General features: G+C 36.5%; 1 protein-coding gene across 4 annotated transcripts in view; it reads left to right on the top strand.

Moving 5' to 3' along the window:
* The window catches only part of SPIDR (scaffolding protein involved in DNA repair), a 363,400-nt gene that overhangs the window by 237,326 nt on the left and 112,928 nt on the right, over positions 1–13,146 (top strand). For all 4 annotated transcript variants that reach the window (XM_012723064.1, XM_012723065.1, XM_012723063.1 and 1 more), the window contains exons 9-10: positions 2,515–2,710; positions 4,662–4,909. In XM_012723064.1, coding sequence (XP_012578518.1) covers positions 2,515–2,710; positions 4,662–4,909 — 444 coding nt within the window. The remainder of the gene's footprint in view (positions 1–2,514; positions 2,711–4,661; positions 4,910–13,146) is intronic.

The following is a 13,146-nucleotide window of genomic DNA, read 5'->3' as shown; positions in this document are numbered from 1 at the left end:
TGGTCACCTCCGGGGCAGGCGGGAATCGAACTCATGCGGAAGCGGCTTTAGATTCTCAGTGCAGTGCTTTAACCCGCTGCGCCACCAGGGAGGGCCCAAGCCAACTATTTTTAAGGCTATTATTTATTTTAATGGAAAGATCTTGCATCTAGCATGGGTTTGTTCACCTGTCAAAAAGGTGAGAAAACTGGCTATTTGGGGTTTGCATATGTGTGTGTAAGTTATATCCCTGTTGCAGATACATTGCCCATAGTTAACTGTATGTTTTTGCCAATGAAGCATTTATAACTATCAAAATCTAAAACTATCAAAAAGTGAGTTAACCCTCTTTTGAAGTAGTCTTTAAGAAAGTACAAAAAGATACCTTTTTTAAAACCTAAACTAAATAGAAGGCTGAACTCATTTCATTATTTGAAAGTTATACTGATTTGTGATAGCAGAGAAGACAACTAAATTAAACTTCCACTTTGTTGAAGTTGTTTTTAATTCAGCTTGATGTTAATGACCTTAAAATTTACAAGTTGGCAGAAATTACATGTAATTTGGGTATGTTGGATATGTAAACTGAAAGGTTTTAAATTTATTTGAAAACTTCAACCATTGCTTTTTTCTTCTCAGTTGTTAATATAACTTTATTATATTTTTAAATTGGCTTGAAAGAAAAGCCGGATGTTTGTAACATCTCTCATCCAACTGACTGAGTGTCACATTTTGTGGTTGTGTTAGACAGGGCTACAGACTGCCCACCCCTGCCTCTTTATTTTTGTTGCTTCTTGCTGACTCTGTCTCTCTCTCTCTCTCTCTGCCTGTCTTTCCATCTCTCATAACTTTTTTCTTATTTCTGAGCAACCATACCTATTGTCTGTAAGTTTAAAACATTGCTGTTGCAGTTTTGATTTGTATATGTTACATGAAAATATGCTGGACACTAAAGAATGTATGCAGACAAGGATAAACTTAGGTAGTAAACATGGGCCTACTTCTTTAATAAAATCATATAGGATTAGAACCTTCATATGGGCTGCATAGTACAGGTGTAAGCTGAGCCCAGCACCTATTACATGAAGTCATATTATAGTGAAATTTGCATACCAGAAAACTTAGATAAAGCCAAACTTATGTTTTCCTAGCTAGTTCTGATGCTAAGAAAGTAAATAGATATTAATCATTGTTAATATAGTTGTTTTTCTCAATATTTAGAGATGAAAACTTCATGAGCTTAAATCATTAGAATGATTAATATTACTGAACTTTCATTATATTTTTAATTAATCTTTATTTTGATTTAATTGTAGTTTACATTTATTTATAAAAAATAATAGAGAGAGGCCCTCCCTGGTGGCGCAGCGGGTTAAAGCACAGCACTGAGAATCTGAAGCCACTTCCGCATGAGTTCGATTCCCGCCTGCCGCCTGCCCCGGAGGAGACCACATGGCGAGCCAGACCTCTCCTGACCCGCCCGCTGCTTCCCTCAGCAGTGTACTTCGTCGGTCTGCCTGTTCTGCTCCCCACTCTGTCTCTGGTGAAGCCTCTCACCGTCCCTGAGCCTCTGGCCTGTACCCCAGTTCTGTATGAATAAATAAATAAAAAAAAAAAATAATAGAGAGAGATCGATCTTATTCTTCTCCACCCCATCTCCCCCAATTTCCTCAGGGTCAACATCTTGCAAAATTAGTATAACCAGAATATGATAGTCAATATTGTATCAACATTGTAACACTGTTATGCTGTGTTTTTCCTTAAGTCTCTTGTCTCTATGTCATAGATAACCTGTTTCTTCTCACCAACATTCTTTGTCTCCCTATATTTCATTTACATAATTTACATATAATGTATGTAAATTATATATTTTTCAGGTATTTTATTTGGGTGAAGGGGAAAATAGAAGTATGTTTATTCCATCTTCCCAAAAGTATCACTGTTTTGAAGAATGAATGTTAAAGGACCTTCTCAAATAAAGAACCTGAGAGGACCCCAGAGAATTGTCTGTTAATTTCCTTTTCTGCTTTAATGTATAGTCATTCAGTAACTATAGTCCATTTAATAGCAAAGACATTTTTGACATTGTTCCTTTGACATTTAATGTCATTTTCTTTATTTTAAAAAAAAACTTGTGTAGCTATTGTCTGATCATTTTATTTGCAGGTAACATTTATTTTAATGTCTAGACAATTTTTTGAGTCTGTTGGAAGTCTTTACACATTCCCTGCATTTCCTCCTGAGGCATCCTAAGGCCTCAGATCAGGAGATCAAACCCAGGCACTTTGCTGGCACTTTGCTGGTCTTCTTTCATTTCCCCCTCTCCTAATACAAGTTTTTCACTGGAAAAGTAAAATCAGATCCATTAACAGTCACTCTTGAAGAATGTCTGAGGGCAGCGTTCACTTAATGGGTAGGCTTGGTTTTATCTGTCCAAATTAGGCATTGATTTTTCTTTGTAGTCTCAATTTAACAAGAACTTAAAGGGAACCCAACATTACAAATAAAAGAGCAGATTTCTTTCCTTTTTTCCAGGCAAAAGCTTGTTATACCAAATGAAAGTTATCCTGTTATTCTGAATACTTATTTTTGTAAGAAAGTTGTTGCCAAAGAAGATTCAAAAACAACACATGAAGTGCACTGTTGGGGCACACCCCTTCAAAGAAGAAACATCGCTTTGGACCATATGTTTAGATTCAAGAGTCTAATGAATGATTCCCTTGAAAGCCAGGTAAACTCTTGTTAGTTTAAATGTTTTATACTTTGTAATAGTACTAGATTTGAAAGGGCTTCAAAGTAAGTGAAGATGTTTACTTTTGGTCTCCTTCAACATTGATAGCAGTTACATATGCTGGAGAATCTTATGCCTGGAGAAACTGGTTCAGTTCAGTATTTACTTATGGTCATTTCCTATTATTTCATCTTCCTAGTTATATTTTTAATTTCTACTTTTTTAATTAGTTAAACTGTTTAATTTTTTTAACATTGAAGAATTTTTTTGATTTCATAAGTATTTAAGAATTTTTAAAGTCCTTGGGCCCTCCCTGGTGGCCCAGCAGGTTAGGATGCAGCACTTCAAGCTAGCTATAGCCTCTTCAATATGAGTTTGATCCCCGATCCCGTTGATAACCCACATGGTGCAGCAGACCTCTCCTGTCTTGCCCACTGCTCCCCTCAGCAGTGTACTTCGTTGATCTGCCTATTCTACTCCCCACTCTGTCTCTGGTGAAGCCTCTCACTGCCTCTGCATCTCTGGCCTGTACCCTAGTTCTGTATGCATAAATAATCTTTTTTTAAAAAAAAAATTAAGTCCTCTTTAATTTACTAAAAAATCATTTTTGTTATTTTTCACAATACCTATTTATCTTGAAACAAAAAAGAACTGCATAAATTTGAGCTTATACAGTGAGAAATATATTTTGGAATTTTATTGGCCCTGAACCATGCCTGTCTGTGAAGATGGGTTCAGGGAACCACTAAACTTCAATCCCAGCAAGCATTAAAGGAACTTATTTTTAGTCTGTGAAAGTTTTGAGCCTGTTGCTAGTCTTTGCTCACTCCCTGCATTTCCTCCTGAGGCATCCCAACACTAACACCATCATCTGCCAGATCAGGAAATCAATTTCAGGCATTATTTCAGGTTCTACTTGCCAGTGACTCCCTAACTCAGTTGACTCAGGGCCTCTGAGTTACCCAAATTAACCAGCATTTATAGTGTGAGGGAAAGTAAGAAAGATAGGAAAATAGCCATATTTTCATTTTTCCTAATATGTATGTTTAATCAAGCGGGATGGCCCCTGATTATCAGAAGGGGATCATGAAAAAACGGAGGCTTCTCTAATCAGTTGAATTGAGCCATATTTAAAAATATGGCTCAAAGCACATCATAACCTGCACATATAATTTTAAACAGCTATATACTATTATGTCAAATTGGTAATGCTACAGTAGAATTAAGAGAGTCGTGGTTTAAATTATGCCCCATCCACTTCCTATTGGGTGACCTTGGTCAGGGTACTTAATTCCTCTGTGCCACTATTCTTATCTGTAAATTGGTGACAGGAATATGATCTACCTCTTTGGGCAACTGTGAGGTTTCATATGTTTATTATTTATATATGCACAGTACATAAAGTGCCTGAAATATAGGAAGCACCTCTAGGAGTGTTACTGTGATAATTAATATTATTCTGAAGCATTGTTGAGAGATGACATGAGCATGGTAAAGTGACTATCCTAGTAGCCAAAACTTAACTAGCATTTAATAAATATGGCTATTTTTTTTCACACTAATGATTCTTTTACTTTGTATTTTAATTTGTCCTATTGGAATTATTTCATCTTAAAGGAAATTTTTTTCTAAATTACCATGAGATATTTCAATAGCAGGACTTCCATATTTTCAAAAACCCGAAATGGTCTAGGCTTCCAGTGACAGGAATCACTCTTTGTCCTTTCTATGTCATTCCTGCTCACATTGACCTCCTCACCAGTATTCATTGCCTGACATACATAGAATCCTACTTATGGGTTTGTTTGTTTGTTGTTGTTGTTTTTTTATTTTCATCATCCATTTTGTGTTTAGCAGTTACATTAAAGCATTTCTTTAGAAGGTTATTATTTGGTATGCAACATACCATCATGAGTCAAGCTGAAAATGTTCCTTTGTGTGTCTTGAATAGGTTATGTGTAGTGGGCTCACCATCGTGGCAACAGACTGGACCCAGAGGGACAGAGAAACAAAACAACATTTCCCTTCCCTACCTGCCCTGAGGGACTCTCTCCTGGATGCAGTAGAAAGCCAGGGAGCTGACACATGGTCAGGAGTTGGAGTCCGAGTGGTGGTGCAGAGAGTTTACTCTCTTCCCTACAGGTGTCAAATGGGAGGTGGCTCAGTTGCTCCACTCAACTCAGAGCCAGCTAAAGTTCGGTGAGTGATAAGACGCAAGTATAGGTATACATATATATAGTCGCATAAAGAAAGTAACAGTGTCTTGGCTATACTTAACATGTGAGTTATTTTTGTTTGTTTGTTTTTGAGACACATGCTATGGCAAAGGATTTTGTGTATTTATATAAAAAGTCCTACTACAAATTTTAGTTTGTTGCGTTATTTTTAATGATACTGAAGGAAATAATGGTATTCTAAGAAAACCAGAGTATGTGCTTACCATATCTCAACCTACTGCTGCAAAATTTATCAAGTTTCATGTGTCTTAGAAACCCTACTAAGTAAATAGAAATCAGTAAGTTTGTGGTTTGTTGGGTCCCAGCCGGGATGAGCCTCCCCAACCAACCCCGGAGCTTAAGCACAAGATCATAATAGGAACAAGACATCTTGCCACTTGTGTGAGTGGCTTAACCTTTGGGCAACTGATTAATATCCACCCTGATTGCAGTAGCACATGTGAGGGAGATTTCCTCCTGTCCCCAGGCCAACATCCTGGGATTAAGGGTATAAAAGGGAGGCTGGAAAGGATAAGAGGAGAGAGAGAACGTTTTGCTGCAACCATCTACATGTGCTGACTCTTCAACCTCGACGTCCCCTGCGCAGACTCGTATCCCTGCCGTGAGGGCGCGGCAGTGGTTCTTTAAAAAATGCTATTTCAGTCTACATCATTGCTACCTAACAGAACTTTCTGCAACCTTGTAAATGTTGTATATTTGCACTATCCAATGAGGTGGCCATTGACCACATGTGTGGTTATTGAGCATTTGAGCTGTGGCTATTTGAACTGAGGAAGTAAAAGCTAAATGTTGTTTTTTTTTTTAAATTTTAATTAACTCTATTTTAAGTAGCACCATGTCGCTGGTGGCTACTTTGATAGAAGGCAACTAGATGGTTACATTAGCAGAGCTGAGTCAAGCCCATATTCAAAGCATTTTACTCATATGAACTATGCGGAGGAGGATGATGTCTTATTTCTATTCAGATTTAGGCCCTTCCTGGTTTTTGTGGTTTTTCAAATAGCTGTGGACACAGCATTGGCCAAAGAGTTTATTTATTTATGTCAGCATTTGGTATTATCTTTTGAGTTTATCTTTCCTTCTATGTCTAATTTGCCTTTAAAGCAATAAAACAGATTTTCAACAGAATAGAAATTAGAAATATAGATGCTGGCTCATCTGTCATTTTTTTCTATCTGCTCTTAATATGACATACATATTAAAGAAACAATACTTAGAGTCATTCCACTTTTATTCTACCTTCTAATGTCATTCAGAATGAGTGACAGGAAACATTTCTATATTAATCTTGAACTTTCTTTATGTGGATGGCACTTTATTTGTAAATATTATGACTTTCAAAAATTCTCCTTTAGGTGTAGAGCTAGAGGATATTTCTTCTAGAATTACTTTTAAAGTTTTATTTGCTTGGAATATGTATATGTATAAAATCCATTACCTCAATTTTAAAGCTTGTAGCATGACTTACAATTGTAAACAGTCTTATACGCTGACTTAACTCTGCGGTAAATCTAAGTAGAATTATCTAAGGCAATTATAGGTTAGAAATAGGTTTTGTTTTGCTTTCCCCTTTTTAATAATATGGATCCAGTATAGCCTTTTAAAAGGAAAAGCAGAGTAAGCTAGGCAAACAGTCTCAGTGAAGCTTCCCCAATGCCAGCACATAGACCACATGCTCCTGAAGACAGATCAGCAAGAACTGCCATGGTGATAAGAAGGAAGAACCAAACTGGGAGAGGCTGTTTCTTCTGAGTAACCACAAGCAGCATGTACCTCAAGACTGCCCTTCCAGTTCCTTCCGAGGTACTTGTTTTACTTGTTTAGCAAAGGAAAGCAATTGGAAGCTAAAGTCTGTTAGAGTGTGACCAGAGGTCGGCATTAAGGGTGTTTTGGATTTATACCTTGACATATAACCCAACACATTTTGATAGGACTATACCTGTAGTTAATTGAAAAAAAAAAAAAGTGAGGAACAAACCTCAAAAACAAGAAATCAGCATATAGTTATTCAGATAGAATGAATATACATTGTGTTCAGTGTGTTTCTTATATTATACAAATTGTATAATGCTGAGGCTAGGGCATATTAGTCCTATTTCTTTGAATAGGAAATAGACTGAGAGTTTCCAAACTGTTGAAAGTTATACAGTGGGCAAAAAGAAATGATGAGATATAGATTTCTCAAATGACAGGGTTATAGAGTATTTTGAAGATAAAAGAAATTGAGTTTAAGCCACTCTGTGTTTAGATTAGGACTGATTCAGGGTCATGTCATACTGGGGCAGAAGTAATAGTGCCTGGTTATGGGGAGAAGTGGTTGGTGTGTAGGAATAAACAACTTTTGGATAGAAACCCACAACTTTTCACCTTTAGTTTAACAACAAGGCTTCTAAGATGTTTTGGAATCCCAAAAAGCTCTTACGTAATTACCCATTCTCGCTTTTGTAGATCCATTTGTTATAACAATGATCAAGCTTCCCAGTTCATATTTTTATTTTTATATTTTAAAATATCATTTTTTATATTTTCACAGTATAGAATTTCTGCACTCAGATGTGGTCACTATAATTTTCTTACCAAAGCAACCATTGTGCTCTTCTCCTCCATTTTTTACTCTCCTTCTTACCCCCTCACCCCTTCCCCCGAATGTCAGATCTGTTGTCTGCTTCAGGGTCAGTCTTCTACAGGTTTGTTTTTGTCTGATGCTTTGTTTGGAGTCTCTAAATTACATATATAAGTGAAGCCATCGATATTTCTTTCTTTTTGCTCACTTCACAAGATTAATCCCTTCCAGTTCCATCCATGTTTCCATGACTAGTATGAGTTCATGTATTTCAATCACTGAGTAGTATTCCGTTGTGTTTATTGATCCACTCATCAGTTCTGGGCATTTAAGTTTTTCCATTGCTAAGTTATTGTAAGTAGTGGTGCTGTGAACACAGGTACATATTTTTCCTTTCAAATTTGTGTTTTTGTATTCTTTGGATAAATATCTTTGAGTGGATGTCAGATCATTTTCATACTTTTGAGGAATCTCCTCACATCATTCATAGGACCTAATCATTCTGTACTCCCACAAACAGTGTAATAGGGTTCATTTTTATTACACTCTCATGAACACTTGTTTCTCTTCTTTTTGTTATGGCCCATTCTCAGAAGTATGAGGCTGTATCTCATGTGGTTTTGATTTACATTTCCCTGATGTTAAGGGTTAACAAGCATTTTTTCATATGTCTGCTGGCTATTTGTATGTCTTCTTTGGAGAAGTGACTATTTAACTCTTCTGCCCATTACTTGATTGGATTGTTTATTTTTGTTTTGTTTATTTGTATAAGTACTTTTGTAGATCTTTGATATCAATCTTTATCAGCTGTATGGTTCGCAGATATTTTCTGCCATTCAGTAGGGTGTTTTAGTCACTCTCTTTTGCTATATAGAAGCTCTTCAGTTTACTATAGCCCTAGTTGCTTATTTTCTTCTTTGCTTTTGTTATAGTTGGAGATGAGTCCACAAAGGTGTTTCTGATGTTTGTCATGGAGTGTTTTGCTTGTGTTTTCTTCTGTGTATTTTAAGATTTCAGGTCTTTCATTCAAGTCTTGTATGCCTTCTAAGTTGATTTTGCAGTACACTGTGAGATAAGGATCTAGGTGGTTCATTCTTTTGCATGTGGCAATCCAGTTTCCCCAATACCATATATTGAAGAGGATTTCCATGTTCCAGTGTATATATTTTGCTTCTTTGTCATATATTATTTGCCCATAAATGTGTGATTTTATTTCTGTGCTCTCAACTTGTACTCATTCACCTGTGTCTTTTTTTTTTTTTTTTTGGTCCTAGTACCATACTTTTTAATTTTTTTTTTTTTAAGATTTTTTTTTTTTTAATTTTATTTGTGCATACAGAACTGGGATACAGGCCAGAGATGTGGAGGGTGAGAGAATTCACCAGAGACAGAGTGGAGTGCAGAACAGGCAGATCAATGAAATACACTGCTGAGGGGAGCAGCGGGCGGGTCAGGAGAGGTCTGCCACGCCATGTGGTCACCTCCGGGGCAGGCGGGAATCGAACTCATGAGGAAGCGGCTTTTAGATTCTCAGTGCTGTGCTTTAACCCGCTGCGCCACCAGGGAGGGCCATACTGTTTAATTTTTATGGCTATAGAGTATATATAGTTTGTGGTGCAGAAGGGCAATACTTTCATTTTTCTGCTCTTTTGTCAGGAAAGTTTTGACCACCAGAATTTCTTTTGGTTCCGTATGAATTTCATTAATCTTTGTTCTATTTCTTTGAAGAATGCCACTGGGATTTTTAATTGGGATAATGTTGAATCTGTTAAATTACTTTGTTTATGCTTGGGTAGGATGGCAATTTTAACAGTGTTGATTCTTCCTGTTCCTGAGCAGGGTATATATTTCCATTTTTTTGTGTCTTTTATTTCTTTAAGCAGTATTTAATAATATTCCTTGTTTTTCATTATTTTTGGTGACACTGTATATAGTATGGTTTTCTTAATTTCTTCTTCTAGTTCATTATTTGCAAATAAGAACAACTGATGTTTGAGTGCTGATTTTGTATCCTGGCCGTATGCTGAACTGGAGACTGGTCTATAATTTTCTTTCTTTGTATTGTCTTTACTTCTTTTTTAATATTAGAGTAATGTTGACCTTATAGGAATTGAACATGGTCAACAGGCATATGAAAAAGTGTTCAGCATTGTTTGTAATAAGGGAAATGCAAATCAAAACCACAATGAGATCCGTCTTACACCAGTTGAGAATGTTACATATTTTAAAAATTAGCAACAATAATGCTGGTGAGGTTGTGGAGAAAAGAAACTCTCCCACACTTCTGGTGGGAATGCAAACTGGCATTACCACTATGGAAAGCTGTGTGGAGGTTTCTCAAAAAAACTGAAAATAGAGCTTCCATATGACCCAGCAATCCCACTCCAAGGTATCTATCCGAAGGACACAAAAACAGAAAAAGAACAACTGTTTATTGCTGCTCTATTTATATCAGGGAAGGTGTGGAATCAGTCTAAATACCCAAAAATAGATGACTGAATCAAATAGATGTGGTACATATACACGATGGAATATTACTCAGCAACCAAAAAAATAAACTCATGCCATTTGCAGCAACATGGATGGAGCAAGAGAGATCATGCTTAGTGAAATAAGCAAGAAAGAAAAAAGTACCATATGATTTTACTCATAGCAGGAGTGTAAGGGATCAGAAAAATATATATTTATGTTGATATAGTAATTATAATAAAGTAAAAAATGAATATTAACTAACAACTGTAAACCAGAAACATATTACCGGAGACTAGAGGGGAACAGGATTAACTGAGGCGGGGAGAACACACAGGGCTATGGTGATGGTACATAAGTGAAGTGGTGGTGGGAAGTCCACAGGGATTTCATCTGAGATTAAAAAAAAAATGTACAAAATGAAGAATGATGTAATATATATATACACGCGCACACACATGCACACACACACATATAATTTTTAAAACTGAAAAAAAAAAAACCTAGAGTAATGTTGGAGTCATACAATATGTTTGGAAAAATTCCTTCTTTCTTGATTTTTTTTTTTGGAAGTGTCTGAGCACTAAAGGTATTATTTTGTCTTTGAGGGTTTGGTAGAACTCACTTGGAATGCTATCTGACCCTTGATTTTATTTTTTGGGAAAGTACTGATTACTATTACAATATCCTTGCTTGTGATTGGTTTGTCAGGTTTTCTATTCTTCCCCCTTCAGTCATGGCTTATTCTAAAAATCTATAATTCCATGAATCTGTCCACTTTATCTAGTTTGTTGAATTTGTTTGCATATAAATTTTCATAGCAATCTCTTATTATTCTCTTAATTTCTGCAGTTGGTTATAAAGTTTCCCCTTTCATTTTTGATCCTATTTATTTGTGTTTTCTATCTCAATTTTTTTTTTGTAAGCCCACATAAGGATTTGTCTATTTTGTTTATTTTCATTAAAGAACCAGTGCTTCGTTTCTTTGGTCTTATATTTGGTTCTTATATTACCTCTTTGATTTCTATTTCATTTATTTCTGCTCTAATTTTTATTATTTCATTCCTTCTACTAGCTTTGGATTCTGTTGTTGTTCTTTTTTCTAGTTTCTTAAGAGGAAAGAGAAGCTTGGTTGTTTGGGTTCTTTCTAATTTCTTAATGTGGACCTCTATTTCTTGTATTTTCCACTTAGAATTGCTTTTGCTGCATCCCATACATTCTGAAAGGTTGTGTCCTCATTCTCATTTGCCTGGTGATTTTGCTCCTTCTTTAACTCAATTGTATATTCAGTAGTATATTACTCATTTTCCACATATTAATGTATTTCCTCAGTTTCTTTTTGTAGTTGACTTGTAGTTTAGTATATTTATGGCCAGAGAAGATATTACATGTGATTTCATTCTTCATGAATTTGTAGATTTTTGTCTTGTGACACAGTATGTGGTCAGTCGTAGAGTATGGCCCATGTTCACTGGAAAAAAACGTGTTTTCTGCTTTTTTGTGTGTGCAGTATCCTGTAAATGTCTATTAGAAGAATGTGCTCTACATCTTTAAGGTTTTTGTCCTTATTTATTTTCTGTCTCGATCTGTCCTTTTGTGTAAGTGGGATATTGAAGACTCCAAGCACATATATTTATTTTCTCCATGTCTGTTTTCAGACTTGATAATAGTTATCAAGTGGAGAGCAGTTATCTAATGTATTCTGGTGTATCTTGTTAGCTTTTAAGCCAGAGGTATGTTTTGTCGGATAAAAGTATGACTGTCCCTACCTTCCTTTTTGGTGCCATTTGTGTGCTGAATTGTTTTCCATCCTTTTGCTTTCAGTCTGTGTTTATCCTTGGTACTTAGATGTGTTTCCTGGAGGCAGCAGAATGTGGATTCTGTTTCCTAATCCAAACAAAAAGAGTCTCTTTATTGGGTTCATTCCACTGATGTTTAGAGTGATTACTTATATGTAAATGATCATTACTGCCATTTTGTTCATAGCTTTGTGGTACATTTGATTACTTATAGAGTTCTTTGTGTTAATTCATCTCTTTGATGTATATCCTAAACCTTCTTTTTTTTTTTAAAGATTTATTTATTTATGCATACAAAACTGGGGTACAGACCAGAGGTGCAGGGGCACTGAGAGGATTCACCAGAGACAGTGGAGAGCAGAACAGGCCAACTGACAAAGTACACTGATGAGGGGAGCAGCCTGCTGGTTAGGAGAGGTCTGGCCATGTGGATCACCTCTGGGGCAGGGAACTAACTCATGCTGAAGTGGCTTTAGCTTCTTAGTGCTGTGCCACCAGAGAGGGTCCTCCTAAAACTTCTTTTAATATTTCTTGGAGGAGGACAGGGTTTTTGAAAACTCCCTAAGATTTTCTTTATTTATGAAGGTCTTTACTTCTCTCTTATATAGAAAGGAGAAACGTTCCATTTTAAAAAACAAAAAATAGGGCCCTCCGTTTTGACGCAGTGTGGGTTAAAGCACAGCCTTAAGCTAAAGCCACCTCAGCATGAGTTCCATCCCTGCCCCAGAGGTGATCCACATGTAGCTGCAGACCTCTCCTGGCCCACTGCTCCCTCTGCAGTATACTTCATAAGTTGGCCTGTCCTGCTCCCCACTCTGTCTCTGATGAATCCTCTCACCGTCCCTGTACCTCTGGCCTGTACCCCAGTTCTGTACGCATAAATAAATAAATATTTTAAAAATCAAACAATAAAGAAGTAAAATAACAGTTACGCCTTTACTAATTGTTTGCTCTTGTGTATATAAAACCATTTTAAGGCAGATGCTTTTAAGAATGGAGAATCACAGTCACTTCCTGGCTGCTTCAGTGTGAGTTGGATCCTAGCCCCAGAGGTGATCCACCTGGCGTGGCAGACCTCTCCTGACCCACGTGCTGCTCCCCCCAGCATTGAACTTTGTCAATCTGCCTGTTCTACTCCCTGCTCTGTCTCTGGGGAATCTTCTCACCTGCATCTCTGGCCTGTACTCCAGTTCTTTATGCATAAATAAATCATTCTTTAAAAAAAGAATAGAGAATCACTTTTTTTAAATATATACCATGTAGCATGTAAATAGGAGAAAACATTATTAGAAGACTTAGGTTTATAGCTTGGAAGGCTTCTTTCTTATTGAATTTCTACCTGTAGTTTCTGACAGTAGATAATTTGCT

This window comes from Condylura cristata, unplaced genomic scaffold (genome assembly GCF_000260355.1).
Source record: "Condylura cristata isolate star-nosed mole 26May11 unplaced genomic scaffold, ConCri1.0 scaffold00009, whole genome shotgun sequence".
Classification (NCBI taxonomy): Eukaryota; Metazoa; Chordata; class Mammalia; order Eulipotyphla; family Talpidae; genus Condylura; species Condylura cristata.
The sequence above is the reverse complement of the archived record's forward strand: the minus strand, read 5'-3'. Positions and strand labels throughout refer to the sequence as shown.